This window comes from Erinaceus europaeus, chromosome 21, assembly GCF_950295315.1.
Source record: "Erinaceus europaeus chromosome 21, mEriEur2.1, whole genome shotgun sequence".
Classification (NCBI taxonomy): domain Eukaryota; kingdom Metazoa; phylum Chordata; class Mammalia; order Eulipotyphla; family Erinaceidae; genus Erinaceus; species Erinaceus europaeus.
In genome coordinates this window covers 29,670,593-29,687,747 of record NC_080182.1, presented here as the reverse complement: position 1 = coordinate 29,687,747, position 17,155 = coordinate 29,670,593, and the positions used below count along the sequence as shown (strand labels likewise).

At 49.5% G+C, this 17,155-nt stretch overlaps 2 protein-coding genes across 2 annotated transcripts in view; one reads left to right on the top strand and one right to left on the bottom strand.

Moving 5' to 3' along the window:
- Positions 1–4,143, top strand: part of FANCD2 (FA complementation group D2) — a 64,102-nt gene extending 59,959 nt beyond the window's left edge. The window contains exons 42-44 of the mRNA XM_060180725.1: positions 260–406; positions 3,400–3,486; positions 3,718–4,143. Of these exons, the coding sequence (XP_060036708.1) occupies positions 260–406; positions 3,400–3,486; positions 3,718–3,792 (309 nt within the window). The 3' untranslated portion in view covers positions 3,793–4,143. The remainder of the gene's footprint in view (positions 1–259; positions 407–3,399; positions 3,487–3,717) is intronic.
- A 274-nt stretch (positions 4,144–4,417) lies between these two features.
- FANCD2OS (FANCD2 opposite strand) lies at positions 4,418–12,048 on the bottom strand. The gene is made up of 2 exons (XM_060180729.1): positions 11,940–12,048; positions 4,418–5,646 (listed from the first exon to the last, which is right to left on the bottom strand). The coding sequence occupies exon 2, from the start codon at positions 5,636–5,638 to the stop codon at positions 5,102–5,104; it is 537 nt and encodes a 178-aa protein (XP_060036712.1). The 5' UTR covers positions 5,639–5,646; positions 11,940–12,048; the 3' UTR covers positions 4,418–5,101.
- Between the last annotated feature and the right edge of the window lie 5,107 nt (positions 12,049–17,155).

Here is a 17,155-nt window from a genome sequence, read left to right as displayed (position 1 = left end):
AAGACAGAGAGGGGGAGAGAAAGACAGACACCTGCAGACCTGCTTCACCGCCTGTGAAGCGACTCCCCTGCAGGTGGGCAGCCAGAGCTTGTTCGTGGTGTGTCTCTGACCTCCTTGCTTGAAGGACAGCTTTCGTTGCCCTTGGCGTATTCTAGCAGTGCCCACCTGTTCATGGAGTCAGGAATCCAGAAGTTTCCATGTGGGAAACACAGAAACCCGATGACGTATCCAGGTGCACCGTCTTATTTGTTTCCTTCAGATTCACCAGGACACAAAACTCACCAAGCACGTGCCTCTGCTCAAGAAGACGCTGGAGCTGCTAGTCTGCAGAGTGAAAGCCATGCTCGTGTTCAACAACTGCAGGGAGGCGTTCTGGCTGGGCAACCTCAAAAACAGGGACCTGCAGGTGAGGAGCGGGTGTCCCGCCCTGCCATGCAGCAGGAACGCTTGCTCCAGCATCGGGCTGTTTGCCAACAGTCCCAAACTACCACCCCGGGCAGTGGTGGTACCCGGGTATACTGGCGGTCTGGGCGAGGCCTCAGTGGCAGGGGCTCAGTGAGCTCGAGAGGGACACAGCTCGAGAGGGCAGCTTCGACCTGCAAGAATTTGCCCATGTAACGTTCCTCGTATGGGCAGACTTCTGCTGTTTCTTTTTTTAGTTCTTTTAATTTTTCCCTTTTGTTGCCCTTGTTTTATTGTTGTTGTAGTTATTGTTATTGATGTCGTCGTTGTTGGATAGGACAGAGAGAAATGGAGAGAGGAGGGGAAGACAGAGAGGGGGAGAAACAGACAGACACCTGTAGACCTGCTTCACTACCTGTGAAGCGACTCCCCTGCAGGTGGGGAGCCGGAGACTCGAATCAGGATCCTTAGGCCGGTCCCTGCGCTTTGCGCCACCTGCGCTTAACCTGCTGCGCTACCGCCCAACCCCCTGCTGCTTTTTAAAGCAGCCTCTTACTCCTGGCTAGTTTTAAGACATGGGCATTTCTCAGTTCTTTGCACTGTCTGGTTTGTGCTGTGCTGTGTATACTGCAGGCATGGAGTCAGTGGCATTATTCCAGGAGGGCCCAAGGAAGGCAGCAGCTGCTTTCCCACGCATTTAGCTCTGCGGAGAAGCCAGTTCTGAGAGTCTGAAATGTGGCTGTGTCCTGGAGCTGGGGAGAGTGGTGGGGCCTCGGGACGGTAGCACAGGAGCCGCTCTGGGGTGCTTTCACTCAAGCTCACATGTGGGAGACTCTGTGACCTCTCATGAAAACAGCACCCCAGAGAAATCCTCCTGGAGACCGGCCAGTAGCGCACCTGGTTAAGCACACGCACGTAGTACTAAGGGCAGGAACCCACACCAGCATCTGGCTTTGAGCCCCCGGCTCCCCACCTACAGTGGGGGATGCCTCACAAGCAGCGAAGCAGGTCTGCAGGTATATTTCTTCCCGTCTCTGTGGCTCCCCTCCCCCTCTCAATTAAATTAAGTAAAAAAGGAAAAACGGGCAGCCAGGAGCAGTGATTCATAGTCCTGGCATATGGAGCCCCAGTAATAACCCTAGAGGCAAAAAGGAAAAAAGGAGGAATCACTCCCTCTCTGCACATCAGCCTCGTAAGAGGGATGCTGTTATTCTCGCGAGGAAGCTAAAGAAAAAAAGGAGGAATCACTCCCTCTCTGCACATCAGCCTCGTAAGAGGGATGTTGTTATTCTCGCGAGGAAGCTGAAGGAAAAAAAAAAAAAAAAAGGAGGAATCACTCCCTCTCTGCACATCAGCCTCATAAGAGGGATGCTGTTATTCTTACGAGGAAGCTGAAGCCAGGGGCTTGAGTAGCTTAGCAGAAGCTGTTCCATTCAGCAGTGAGAGTGAGTGAGTGAGAGAGAGAGAGCCAGGGCTTCCACCTAAGCAGTCTCGTTCGAGTTGGTTCTCTCTCTCTCTCTCTCTCTCTCTCTCTCACACATACACACACACACACACACACACACACACATATGCACACAGGCACACACGCATGTCAGTATACCATCCAGTGTCTGCATGACCATCTGTGGCTGGTGTGTTGGTGTTTATATACCTTAGTGTTGGATGTTTTTACATTTAATTTTTAAAATATATTTTAATTGTTTTTTTTTTTGCCACCAGAGTTATTGCTAGGGCTTGGTCCCACACAGGGACATCACTGCTCCTGGTGACCTTTATGGGGGGTGGGGTGGGTGAGGGGCACAGAGATTGTTAGTTTGTTTTCTTTTGTTGCCTGATAAAGACTGAGAGATGGGAGAGAGACACCTGCAGTACTGCTCCACCATTCATGAAATCCCCCCCGCACCCCCCCCCCCCCGCAAGTGGGGACAGAGGACTTGAACCTGGGTTGTTGCATATGGTAGTGTGTGCAACACTATAGGGTGTACCACCACCTAGCCCTGTACTGCAAAAAAAAAAAAAAAAGACCCCATTATTTTTTTTTTTCCCTCCAGGGTTATTGCTGGGCTTGGTGCCTGTACCATGAATCCACCGCTCCTGGAGGCCATTTTTCCCCCCTTTTGTTGCCCTTGTTGTAGCTTCGTTGTGGTTATTATTATTATTACCCTTGTTGACGCAATTCGTTGTTGGATAGGACAGAGAGAAATGGAGAGAGGAGGGGAAGAGAGACACCTGCAGACCTGCTTCACCGCCTGTGAAGTGACTCCCCTGCAGGTGGGGAGCCAGGGGCTAGAACCGGTCCTTACGCCGGTCCTTGCGGTTTGCGCCACATGCGCTTAACCCACTGCGCCACCACCCGACCCCCCACCCCATTATTTTTTTAACTAGAGTAGTACTCAGCTCTGGGTATGGTGGTACCAGGAACTGAATGTAGGACTTCAGAGCTTTAGGCATGAATGTCTTTGCATCACCGTTTTGCTCTCTGCCATTGTCAACATTAACTGAGTCACACACTGGCTCTGTGAAATTGTGTATAAACTAGGTGCACCAGAGCTACAGCCACCTCAAAATGGACGACAGTTGGTGCTGTCCTGGCTTTTCTGGCTTTATCAAGGGGCCTGACAGAGCTCACAGTTGGGTGTCTTGCTGCTGTGTGAGGAGCCTAGAGTCAAACCCCAGCACCACGAGAAGTGCTGTGAAAGGCTATGGCATTCCTCTCAATGAACAGGGTGGTGTGGGTCAGTGAAATCACCCATGTATGAGGACCCTGGTCCCACCAATAAATAAGAGATGTATTTCTTTCATAGGAGAGAAGCTAGTGTGTATCAGGTGTTGGAACTGAACTGGGACTGTGAGGCGTGCACTCTCCCGGCTTCACAGTTCCCCAGCCACTGACCATGCCTTGATCACCGAAATAGCTTTCCTTTGACCAGCTCTTCCCTCGAGCCCCTGGGGTGCTCATTCTGACCACTGCTTACCCGGTCCCTCCACTTTTAGGGTGAAGAGATCATATCCCAGGAGACCACAGCAGATGAGAGCGAGGAAGAGACGTCATCCCAGGTCTCCAAGAGCAAGACGACAGAGGTACCTCACGTGACGCAGCAATGTGGTGTTGATGGTGGTGCTTTGCTCATGGTTCTGAGTCGGTAGAGATTGCGGGATGCTCCGTTTATGTTTATAATCAGATACTTCCACCCATCTCTATTCCCTCCCAAAAAGCTCCTTGCTTATGCAACTTCACTGGGGGCCAGCCACACACATAAACACACACACACACACACACCAAAAAACACCTAACTCTCCTTTGTCCTTCAGGATGGTGAAGATGATGAAGCGAGTGATGGAGAAAGGGAGCAAGCCGGGGATGACAGCGAGGAAGACTCTGACTAGAGCATGGACGAGGCCATCGGGCCCGGTGTCCAGACTCTTATCTCACCCTCACCAGGGAGATGCACACCCCCGCCTCCCCAGCCTGTCACCATTTTGTCTTCAGGCTTAGAGATCTGCTGTCCTCCTTCTGAGCTGGAAGCAGCCCCCTTATCCTTTACAGAGGTTTGGCAGCTCAGCTGAGAGAGAGTTCTGGCCCAGGTGCCAGTGTGGCGACCCAGCACCGGAGGGGTGAGCCTGGCGGTGCCATGCTGTAGAGTAGGCGGGGTTCTGGGCATCGGGGCCAGTGGTGAAACTCTGTTCTGGAACTGAGACGTGTAGCAGTTCACAAATAAAGGCTGTGTCTGAATTCTGCCTTGGCTACCTCGCTGCTCATCTGTGTGCCTTGCCCTGACATAAGAGTTTGGCTGGAGGGGGCTGGGGGCTGTGTAGGGAGGCTGCTGCCACGTCAGTGCTATCAGGCGAAATCGTGTGTGAGGTCAAGAGCTTCCTAATCTTTTTGAATTTTTTTTTTTTGTCATTGTCGAAAGGATCATATTGACCACCTTTTATTTGGTTGCCATGACCACCTTTTATTTGGTTGCCAGGTGGATCTGAGACAGAGCAGAAAGGCAGCATCAGACTACGCTGGCTTTGCATATATATAATATTTATTTCAACATTCTGAGTCATTCTTGTAGCCTACTTGCAAGGACACTACAAAATTCTTATGCTCTGCTAGAAGAAGAACGTCAGGAACAAGGACACGGCTAAAGTGGGGTGCTCTTGTGGCTTCAGTCAGAAGCCCAGTTTCTGGGTTGCTGCCAAGTTCTTTCTTCCTTGCCAGGCTGAAACACTGTCTACTACCTGTTTGATATTTCTGCCCCCTCTGTCCTCTCCAGTGACGTTCGGTTTTGCTGTTGTGGTTTTCGGGGGGGGGGGGGGTTGTTGTGTAAACAAACACAGATCCTCCATGCTCACGTCCAGAGAAGTCCACACTCTCCTGCCTTGATGTGCCTTCATTTCCCCACCCTGTGGTCTCGGCTGCCTCAACTAGTTCACACCCGGTGAGGTACTTTGTGGCCTAACAGCTCTTCATCACGTCGGTGTCAGCTTGACTGTTCAGATGGTTATTCGCCTTAACATCCTCCCTTGCTGTGCCCCTGACCCTTTCTTGGAGAGGAGGAGAGTGAGGGCTCCTGTGAATTCTCTCTGCTTATCGAAAAACCCAGCTGCCGAGGAATGTCACGGCACGCCGTCCCAGGGACGGGCTTCTGCAAGCTTCGAGCACAGAGCGGAGGCGCCGGTGCGGGGACCCCGGATGAGACGGGCCCTACTTGGAGTGCTGCAGGGCAAAGGTGCACTTCTTGTAGGTGGCATACAGCAGGAGGATGGAGCGCAGCATCTGCTTGCACATGGCCACCGTCATCTGAATCTGCGGCTCCCTCAGGCCGGTGGGCCACTGGTGCTCCCGGCTGATGATCTTGCAGAAGGCCGACTTGTCGGAGACCCGGAAGGTCCCGGTCCACTTGGGCGGCTGGGCGGTGATGACCCGGCCGAACACGGAGTCCACTCCGCTGAGGCGCACGGGCTGGGGCTTCCTGACCTGCCCTTTCTTGCCGCCCGTGCTCCGGAGCTCTGACGTGTGGCAGGGTAACTTGGGGCTCAGCCCGGACTCCAGGACTGGGCTGTCTAGAACCAGGGTGACCTCTTGAAAGCACAGCTGCACCTCGAGGTCAGAAGGGGTGTGAGGGAAGCCGGGGGAGGCCCTGAAGGGGTGCTTGGAAGAAGGCGTAGGCGTCGTGTGCCGCAGCCATTGGAAGCTCTCGTCCAGCGGCGTCCATGATGACCAGAGCTGGTAGCCTGCCATCGACAGTCCTACAGGGGAGGAATCAGAACATGGAATCGCCCTGGGGTGCCCAGGGCTGGGAGGCCCACATCTCTGTCTCCAGGAGCTGAACTGCCAGCCTCTGAGGGCAGAAGGGGGTGGCAACCTGTATGGAACCTGGCAACCACTACACCCTAAGAATTGGCTAAGCCTCACCCTCGTGTGGGTCGTGCTCTTCACACGTCTCCGAGTGGGGCCTCCCAGCTCTCTACCACTAGGACCCAGGCTGTGCTAGTCGCTAGGCTATTACTGGGAGTTGCAGTAAACTTCCGCACCCTCTGGGAACGTGAGAGGGTGCAGATTACTGGCCTTGGGGCCAGGTGGTGTTGCATCGGTTAAGCACACGTCACCATGTGCAAGGATCCTGGTCTGAGCCCCCCCACTCCCCACCTGCAGGGGGTACGTCATGAGCAGTGAAGCAGGGTTGCAGCTCCCCCCCCATCTCCCCTCCCCTGTCAAGTTCTTTTCCTGTCAAACAGAAATAGAACAAGAAAATGGCTGCTAGGAGCAGTGGATTCCAGTGCAGGTACTGAGCCCCAGTGATAGCCCTGGTGGCAAAAAAAAAAAAAAAAGGAAATTACTGGCCCTTCACCTCACACCTAATACTCTGGAGCTGGTCCTTGAATCTGAATTTCAGTAAAACTAACCACTAGGGACTTTTTTTTTTTTAATAAGGGGAGAAAGCCAAGGAAGAAGAGAAATAACACAACAGCAATATTAATAATGATAAATGAGCGCAACAAAAGGGGAAAAAGCCTCCAGGAGCGGTGGATTCGTGGTGCAGGCACCGAGCCCCAGCAATAGCCCTGGAGGCAATAAATTATAAATAAAAGCAAATAAATATTTTTTAAAAAGAGAGAAATAGGGGGTCGGGCGGTGGCGCAGTGGGTTAAGCGCATGTGGCGCAAAGCGCAGGGACTGGTGTAAGGATCCCGGTTCGAGCCCCCGGCTCCCCACCTGCAGGGGAGTCGCTTCACAGGCGGTGAAGCAGGTCTGCAGGTGTCTATCTTTCCTCTCTGTCTTCCCCTCCTCTCTCCATTTCTCTCTGTCCTATCCAACAACGAATTGCGTCAACAAGGGCAATAATAATAACCACAACGAAGCTACAACAAGGGCAACAAAAGGGGGAAAAAAAAAGAGAGAGAAATACCTGCAGTACTGCTCTGCTACTCATTAAGCTTCTCCCCTGCAGGTGGGGACCAGGGTCTTGAACCCCTGTCCTTGCACATGCTAATGTATCACCACCCCCAGCCCTAGCCGGGGATTCTGCTATTCCTTAGCGCTTGCCATCCTATGCTTGCCTGTCTGTCACCAGGGTTTTCACTGGAGCTTTGCGCTCCCACAATTCCACCACTTCCACGGACTCTTGTTTGTTTGTTTTTTTAATATTTATTTATTCCCTTTGTTGCCCTTGTTTTTTGTTGTAGTTATTATTGTTGTCGTCATTGCTGGATAGGACAGAGAGAAATGGAGAGAGATGGGGGAGGACAGAGAGGGTGAGAGAAAGACAGACACCTGCAGACCTGCTTTACCGCCTGTGAAGCGACTCCCCTGCAGGTGGGGAGCCAGGGGCTCGAACCGGGATCCTTCTGCCGGTCCTTGCACATTGTTCCACCTGCGCTTAACCTGCTGCACAACAGCCCGATTCCCAGACTCTCTTGTTTTTAATAGAGGGTGAGAGAATAAGAGACATCACAGCACTGACTGGCCCCAGTGAAGCTTCCCTTGTGCGTGGTGCTCCTCTGGTGGCTGACGCCTTGAACCCAGGTCCTTGCACTTGGGTGAGCTATCTCCTGGCCCGTATGCTGTTTCTGTTCTCTCCCTTTTTTTTTTTTTTTTAATTTTTATTATTTTCCCTTTTGTTGCCCTTGTTTTATTGTTGTTGTAGTTATTATTGTTGTTGGATAGGACAGAGAGAAATAGAAGAGGGGAAGACAGAGAGGGGGAGAGAAAGATAGACACCTGCAGACCTGCTTCACCGCCTGTGAAGCGACTCCCCTGCAGGTGGGGAGCTAGGGGCTCAAATCAGGATCCTTATGCCGGTCCTTGCACTTTGTGCCACCTGCACTTAACCAGCTGCACTACCGCCTGACTCACTCCTTCCTTCCTTTGACTTATTTATGGGACCAGGTGCTGTCGCATCTGGTTAAATACACATATTACAGTGCGCATGGATCTGGGTTCAAGCCCCCAGTCACTACCCCTGGGGAAAGCTTCACAAGCAGTGAAGCAGGTCTACAAGTGTCTCTCTGCATCTCTCCTTATTTCCCTCTTCCCTCTACATTTATTTTATTTTATTTTTTTTTTTTTGTATTTTTTACCAGAGCACTGCTCAGCTCTGGCTTATGGTGGTGTAGGGGATTGAACCTGGGACTATGAAGCCTCAGGCATGAAAGTCTCTTTGCATAACCATTATGCTATCTACACCCTTCTATTTAAATTTCTTTCTCTCTTATCAAATAAAGTAAAAAAAATTATTAAAAGAAAAATTTGAGAGTTGGGCAGTAGTGCAGTGACTTAAGCACAGCTGGAGCAAAGCACAAGAACCTGCGTAAGGATCCTGGTTCGAGCCCCCAGCTCTCCACCTACAGGGGAGTCACTTCATAGGCAGTGAAGCAGGTCTGCAGGTGTCTATCTTTCCCCCTCTGTCTTCCTCTCCTCTCTCCATTTCTCTCTGTCCTATCCAACAATGAAAACAACAATAACTACAACAATAAAACAACAAGGGCAAAAAAGGAATAAATATTTTTTTAAAAATTCAAGGATCAGGAGGTGGCACACCTGGGTAAGCTCACATATCACCATGTGTGAGGACCCAGGTTCAAGGCCCCAGCCTGCAAGGGGAAACTTCACAAGTGGCAAAGCAGGTCTGCAGGTGTCTATCTCCCCTTTCAATTTCTCTCTGTACTGTCAAGTAAATAAATAAATAAATAAATAGGCAAGAGGAAAATGTAGTGCTGGCACCAAGCCCCAGCAATAACCCTGGAGGGGAATTTTTTTTCTAAAATAAATAATTAAAAATAACAAGATAGAGAGTCAGGCGGTAGCACAGTGGGTTAAGCGCACGTGGTGCAAAGCTCAAGGACCAACATAAGAATTCCGGTTTGAGCCCCCGGCTTCCCACCTGCAGGGGAGTTGATTCACAGGCGGTTGAGCAGGTCTGCAGGTGTCTCTCTTTCTCTCCCCTTCTCTGTCTTCCCCTTCTCTCTCCATTTCTCTGTCCTATCCAACAATGACGAAATCAATAACAACAACTACAACAATAAAATAACAAGGGCAACAAAAGGGAATAAATAAATATTTTTTAAAAAAATAACAAGATAAGTAAATAACAAAAGTTTGATTGATATTGAGGCTTGGGAGAGGGCTCAGTGGGTCAAGTGCTGGACCCTCAAGCGTGAGGTCCTGTGTTGAGCCCTGGCGCCACATGTATCAGAGTGATGCTTGGCCTCTCTCTTGCTCTTTATCTCAAAATAGATTATCTTTTTTTTTTTTTTTTGCCTCCAGGGTTATCACTGGGGCTCAGTGCCTGTACTACAAATCCATTGCTCCTGCAGGCCTTTTGTTGTTGTTGGATAAGACACAGAAATTGAAAGAGGAGGGGAAGACAGAGGGGGAGAGAAAGACAGACGCCTGCAGACCTGCTTCACCGCTTGTGAAGCGGACTCCCTGCAGATGGGAAACCAGGGGTTCAAACCAGGATCCTTAAGCTGGTCCTTGCACTTGGCTCCATATATGCTTAACCCAGTGTGCCACCACCCAACCCCTAAGTTGTTTTTTTTTTTAATGTATAAATAAAACCATCTTTAAAAATAAAGGACTGGGAGGAAGTTATTCAAATTTTATCCAGATTGTGATCTGTAAAGTGGCACAGTGAATAAAGTGTTGGACTCTAAATCCTGAGGTCCCAAGTTCAGTCCCCAGCAGTGCATGTACTAGAGTGATGCCTGGGTCTCTTTTTGTCTCCTCTCTCAAATAAATTTTTTTTTTTAATCTAAGTCAAATTTGAACTTTTTGTCATACTGCACTTAAGCTGTAGTATCCAGAGCATCTCAATGAATACAGGTTTTGTTTTTGTTTTGACCATGTACCTATTATTCATTTCATATTTGTTTATTTATTATTTTTACTATAGCACTGTTCATCTCTGGCTTATGGTGGCACAGGGGACTGAACCTGGGACTTTGGAGTCTCAGGCATGAGTCTATTTGCATAACCATTATGCTATCTCCCCACCCCATCCTCACCTACCTATTATGTTAAAGGACAAGACAGGTGAGTCGGGAGGTAGTGCAGTGGCTTAAGTGCACGTGGTGCAAAGTGCAAGGACTGGCTAAGGATCCGGGTTCGAGCCCCCGGCTTCCCACCTGCAAGGGAGTCCCTTCACAAACGGTGAAGCAGGTCTGCAGGTGTCTTTCTCTCCCTCTCTCTGTCTTCCCCTCTCTCCATCCGACAATGACGACGACATCAATAACAACAATAATGACTACAACAAGGGCACCAAAAGGGAATAAATAAATGAATAAGTAAATAAATATTTTTAAAAAAGGACAAGACAGATGCCTTTTCTTTTTTTTTTTTGTTTCCCCTTTTGTTGCCCTTGTTCTTTATCGTTGTCGTTATTGCTATCATTATAGGACAGAGAGAAATCAAGAGAGGAGAGGAAGACATTGAGGGGCAGAGGAAGACACCTGCAGACCTGCTTCACAGCCTGTGAAGTGACCCTCCTACAGGTGGGGAGCCAGGGGCTGGAACTGGGATCCTGATGGCGGTCCCTGTGCTTTCCGCCATGTGTGCTTAACCCACTGCGCCACCGCCCAGCTCCCAGACAGATGCCTTTTCTTCCCAGCCAAATATATTTTTCTGGCTCTTGTCTCTTCCCACATAGGGCAGAAACAGATCTGACCCGACCCCACCCCACCCAGAACTGTCCCAGAAGTGCAGGAAGAAGTTGACGCCTCCACACCATATTCTGTGAGAACGTAAAGACCAGTGTCAGGTGAGAATGGCTGGTGACACGATGTCAGAAGCCCATCCCTGACAGCAGCACAGACACCTACTGGCTTCTCCCAGCTGTGGGAGGCTGCTTCTCAACGTTCAAACACCAGGCAGGCAGCCTTAGAACCGGAAGCTGACAGCCCAGGGAAAGGGTTTTATTTGCTTGGTTTCTAGAGAGAGACACCACAGCCCCAAGCTCCCCCAGTGCTCCTCCTGTGCTCCCCAAGTCCTAGGCCACCCCCAGGTGGTGTGCAGGGAGCTGGGACCTGGGGCTCACTGCTTGGCCACGCAGGCACCCTACTGGCTGAGCTGTCTTGCAGGCCCCAGAAAGTGAGCTACTCCACACAGTCTGTGAAAGCCTCCTGGGGCCTGGGAAGTGGCACACCAGCTTTGAGCACCCATGTTCCGTGAGTACGGACGTGGGTTCAAACCCCCTGATCCCCACCTGCAGCAGGTATCTCTCTTCCTCTCTAATTCCCCCTCATCTCTCCATTTCTCTCTGTCTCTATCCAATAAATTAAAATAATACAGGGCCCTGATGGTAGCCACGGGATTAAGTGCACATGGTGCCAAGCATAAGGACCGCTTTAAAGGATCCCGGTTCGAGCCCCCGGCTCCCCACCTGGAGGGGAGTCACTTCACACGCGGTGAAGCAGGTCTGCAGGTGTCTGTCTTTCCCCCTCTCTGTCTTCCCCTCCTCTCTCCATTTCTCTCTGTCCTATCCAACAACAATGTCAGCAATAACAATAATAACAACGATAAACAAGGGCAACAAAATAGACAAAAATAGCCTCCAGGCGCAATGGATTCGTAGTGAGCCTCAGCAATAACCCTGGAGGCAAATAAATAAATAAAATAAATAATTAATACAAACTTTAAAAAGCAGCAGCAAGCTTCCTGGGGCTTGCTGCTGTAGCCCTAGGGAGTGCGGCTGAGCTCAGAGCTGCCCTGGCACAGGGTAGCCAGGTGGGGGCTGGTCTCTCCTCTGAACAAGGGTCTGATCCAGCCAGAGGAACCCTCTTCAGGCTCCCGGGGGAGAGAACTAGCCCAGGCTGCTCCCCACTTCCTCCCCCTGGGAATCCCCACTCCAGCAGGACTCGGACCCAGGACTCATGTTCAAGCTGCTGGCATAGTAGGGAGCCCCCAAAGGAGGGGAAACCGCCCTGCCCTGGAGTCTCCTACCCGGAGGAGGGGAGGCGGCCCCGAGTGCAAAGTAGGGGACCCCGATGAAGCAGGGGCTGGCCACGGCCTGTCAGGGATCCTCCCCAGGCCAGGTGGAGCTTACCTGTGGGGTCGGGGCCGGGTGGGCGCACGCTGCGGGGTGGCGGCGGGCCGGGGCCGCATCTTCTCTCCACCGGGCGCCTGGCAACCGCCTTTGTGACCCAGGACCGCGGGGGAGCCCGAGCCGGCGGGGGGTGGGGGCTCGAGGCCGCCCCTGGAACGCGCCCCTGGAACGCGCAGGACTCAACCCTGGGGACGTGGGTTCGAATCCACCCCCTCCTCCAGCCCACCTCCGGCCTCCAGCGAAGCCCACGCCCCTCTGCTCTTTCAGTCCCCTAAGATTTCTGGTGTCCCCGTGGAACTTACCCAGAGCAATGGGACAGCTCACCATGGCTGACTCAGAAGAAAGACCGTGGGCAGGGGTAGATAGCATAATGGTTATGCAGAGACTATCACTGCTCCTGGAGGCCATTTTCCCCCCATTTTGTTGCCCTTGTTTTTGTTGTTATTGCTGTTGTTGTTGCTGGATAGGACAGAGAGAAATCGAGAAGACAGGAGAAAAGACTCCTGCAGACCTGCTTCACCGCTTGTGAAGCGACCCCCGCGGGTGGGAGCCGGGATCCCGGGGTCCTTTCGCTTAACTCGCTGCACTACCACCCGACTCCCTTTTAAAATTATTTTAAAGGCAACAGTTCTAAACCATCCATGCCTGGCTTCCTCTGGTTTTGTATCACAGGTGAAGAAGGCAAAGGTGAAGGGCCAAGAGCTGTCCTGGTGAAAGACACGTTTTGCCATGTGCAAGCCCCCCCCCCCCCAGGCTGGAGACCCTGGCACCACATGGAGGTACCATGGTTGGAGGGTGCAAGGTCCTTAACTGGTAAACAGCGTTGTAGTGCGCCGCCTCTATTTTGCTTTGTTTGTTTGTTTTTAGTTCTCTACTACTTTTATTTTTGCCTTTCTTTTTTAAAAATTTCTTTATTGGGGGATTAATGTTTTACATTCGACAGCAAATACAATAGTTTGTATATGCATAACATTCCTCAGTTTTCCACATAACACAACCCCCACTAGGTCCTCTGTCATCCTTCATGGACCTGTATTCTCCCCACCCACCCACCCCAGAGTCTTTTACTTTGGTTCAGTACACCAATTCCAGTCCAGGTTCTACTTGTGTTTCCTCCTCTGATCTTGTTTTTCAACTTCTGCCTGAGAGTGAGATCATCCCATATTCATCCTTCTGTTTCTGACTTATTTCATTTCACATGAATTTTTCAAGGTCCATCCAAGATGGGCTGAAAACGGTGAAGTCACCATTTTTTACAGCTGAGTAGTATTCCATTGTGTATATAGACCACAACTTGCTCAGCCACTCATCTGTTGTTGGACACCTGGGTTGCTTCCAGGTTTGGGCTATTACAAATTGTGCTGCCAAGAACATATGTGTACACAGATCTTTTGGGATGGATGTGTTGGGTTCCTTAGGATATATCCCCAGGAGAGGAATTGCAGGGTCATAGGGTAGGTCCATTTCTAGTCTTCTGAGAGTTCTCCAGACTGTTCTCCATAGAGGTTGGACCAATTGACATTCCCACCAGCAGTGCAGGAGGGTTCCCCACACCCTCTCCAGCATTTGTTGTTGCTGTTACCTTTTCTGATGTGTGACATTGTCACAGGAGTGAAGTGGGATCTCCCTGTTGCCTTTATTTGCATTTCTCTGACAATCAAAGACTTGGGGCATTTTTTCATGTGTTTCGCTTTGTTTGTTTTTAACCGGTGCACTACTAAACTCTGGCTGATGGTGGTGCTGGGGATTGAATCTGGGACCTCAGAGCCTCAGGCATGAGAGTCTGTTGTTTAACCTTCATGTTACCTATCCAGCCCTCACATGTTCTCTCCCTCTCCTTTTTCTCTGTCGCTCTTTCTCCCTCTGTCTTTATCTGAATTTAAAAAACAAAGGTTTATTTATTCATTTATGAGAGAAAGGGAAAGAACCAGAGCATCAGTCTGGTGCATGTGATGCTGGGGATCAAACTTGGGACTCCATGCTTTATGCACTGTGCCATCTCCTGGGATGCTAACTTTTTTCTCTTTTCTTTTTTTTTAAAAGATTTTATTTCTTTATGAGAAAGATAGGAGGAGAGAGAGAATGAGACGTCACTCTGATACATGTGCTGCCAAGGATCAAACTCAGGACCACATGCTTGAGAATCCAATACTTTATCCACTGTGCCACCTCCTGGACCACGACTTTTTTCTTTTCTTTCTTTCTTTTTGCCTCTAGGGTTATCACTGGGGCTCGGTGCCTGCACTTCAAATCCACTGCTCCAAGAGGCCATTTTTCCCATTACTGTTGTTTCTGTTATTGTTGTTGTTGTTATTGCTGCTACTGCTGCTGTTGTTGTTGGATAAGACAGAGAGAAACTAGGGCTGGGGAGACAGCATAAAGGTTATGCAAAAGCCTTTCAAGCCTGAGGCTCTGAGGTCCGAGGTTCAATCCCCAGCACCACCATAAGTCAGAACTGAGCATTGTTCTGGTAAAAAAAAAAAAAAAAATGACAGAGAGGGGAAGAGAAAAATAGACACCTGCAGACCTGCTTCACTGCTTGTGAAACATCGCTGGGGGCTTGAACTGGGATCCCTGAGTAGGTCCTTGTGCTTTGTGCTATGTGTGCTTAACCCGGTGCAGTACTGCCTGAACCCCCTCCTTTTTTTTAATCTTCTGGGAGCAGTGGAATTATGTCCGTGCAAGATCCTGCAGGGAAAAAAGAAAAAAAAAGTGAGTTGGGGTGAGGGAGCAAAGAAAGAAAGGAAAAAAGGGACAGACAGACACCAAAGCTGAGAAGGATAAAGGGCTTTACTAATTTGGAAGTGAGATGCCCTCCCTGTCTTTTAAGGAAAGCATTTTTTTCTTTTTTTGCCTCCAGGGTTATCATTGGGACTCTGCCTGCACTACGAATCCACTGCTCCTGGAGGCCATTTTTTCCATTTTATTGGATAGGACAGAGAGAAACAGAGAGAAGAAGGGGAGGGAGGGAGGGAGGGAGAGAGAGAGAGAGAAAGAGAAAGATAAGACACTTGCAGATATGCTTCACTGATTGTGAAGTTTCCCTGCTGCAGATGGGGAATGGGGGATTGAACCCAGGTCCTTTCACTTAGTACTATGTGCACTTAACCGGGTGCACCACTGCCCAGGCCCATAAATCTTTTCTAAGAACATCAGGTAAAAGAAAAAAAATCAAATAAAGGGTACTTTGTTGCAAAAACCAGCTTGTTAAGACTCCTTGGAACAAAAATAAAACTGTGCTTACTTCCACTACTTTGACAAACCAACTCCCAACATTTTGGTGTATCTTCCTTACCCCCAAGTAGACATGATTTTATATAGTTGTGATTGATTTGTACTTCCTGTCACGAGCACGTCTGCTGGGTTGCAAGAGCTTGTAGTCGCATGTAAAAAACGGTGTGATAGTATATATTAACAAAGAGTTTGTTCCATAATGCTCAGAGAGAACCAGAGCATCACTAGCACATGCAGTGCTGGGAACTGAACTCAGAACCTGATGCTGAGGAGCCCAACACCTCCTCCACTGCACTACCCCCGGACCAGGATTTCACAGCATTGCTCTCCAGGGTTCAACCATTCTCCAAACCACTGAGACTTTTGCAAAACAGGTAGGGCTGCAGAAGCTTTTAGGTGTGTGTGTGTGTGTGTGTGTGTGTGTGTGTGTATGTGTGTGTGAAATTAGGACACAAAGTCTACATTTTTTTTCCTTAGAGCCCTCTCAGCTTTGGCGGCGGTGCTGGGGATTGAACCTGGGACCTCAGCACTGTTTACATAACCATTGTGCCGCCTCCCCGCCTACCTAAGGCTTTTCTTTTAAAATTTCTTTATTGGGGGATTAAATTTTTACAGTTGATATGGAAAACTTAGAAATGGTATGCATGTACAAACTTTTGTATTTACTGTTGAATGTAAACCATTAATTTCCCAATAAAGAAATTTTAAAAAATTACAGTTGACAGTAAATACAACAGTTTGTACATGTATAACATTTACCACTTTTCCATATAACAATACAATCCCCACTAGGTCCTTTGCCATGATGTGCCAGGATCTGAACCCTCCTTCCTACCCCATTTATTTTGACTTTTTGGTATGACTTTATTTTCAGCCAACATTCTGAACTTTTTTTTATATAAAATATATTTTTTATTTATTCCCTTTTGTTGCCCTTGTGTTGTTTTATTGTTGTAGTTATTATTGTTGTTGATGTCGTCGTTGTTGGATAGGTCAGAGAGAAATGGAGAGAGGAGGGGAGAGAAAGACAGACACCTGCAGACCTGCTTCACCGCCTGTGAAGCGACTCCCCTGCAGGTGGGGAGCCGGGGGCTCGAACCGGGATCCTTATGCCGGTCCTTGCGCTTTGCGCCACCTGCGCTTAACCTACTGTGCTACCGCCCGGCTCCCCATTCTGAACTTTTATTTTCTTTTCAATTTTTGATTTGTGGAGTTTCCTGGTTTTTTTATGAATTAATTTATTATTGGATAGAGACAGAGAAATTGAGAGGTGAGTGGGTGATAGAGAGAGAAACAGAACCGCCTGCAGCCCTGCATCACCACTTGTGAAGCTTTCCCCCTGCAGGTGGGGCCAGGGGCTTGAACCTGGATCCCTGTGCACTGCAATATGTGCGCTCAACCAGGTGAGTCACTGCCTGGCCCCTGAGATTCCTGGATTTTCTTTGTAAAAATTATTAGTGATTTAATATTGACTTACAGAATTATAAGGTAACAGGAGTACCCCTAAGGCATTTATTTATTTATTTAAAAAAATTTTTTAATTATCTTTTTTTATTTTTATTTTATTTATTTTATTTATTCCCTTTTGTTGCCCTTGTTGTTTTTTATTGTTGTAGCTATTATTGTTGTTGTCGTTGTTGGATAGGACAGAGAGAAATGGAGAGAGGAGGGGAAGACAGAGAGGAGGAGAAAGACAGACACCTGCAGACCTGCTTCACCTGCAGGTGGGGAGCCGGGGTTCGAACCGGGATCCTTCTGCCGGTCCTTGTGCTTTGCGCCACCTGCGCTTAACCCGCTGCGCTACAGCCCGACTCCCCCCCAAAGGCATTATAAATGGCTCGTGTTGTTCCTGGCGGTGCCCACCTTGAGGCCCATTCCACCAAGTCAGGAGCAGCAGACGGCCGGGACCAGCCCAGGGTCCTCAAACACCAGAAAGGCCATGACCGGGCGCGCGTGCGCACTGATCCCTGCCGGCCCAGCCT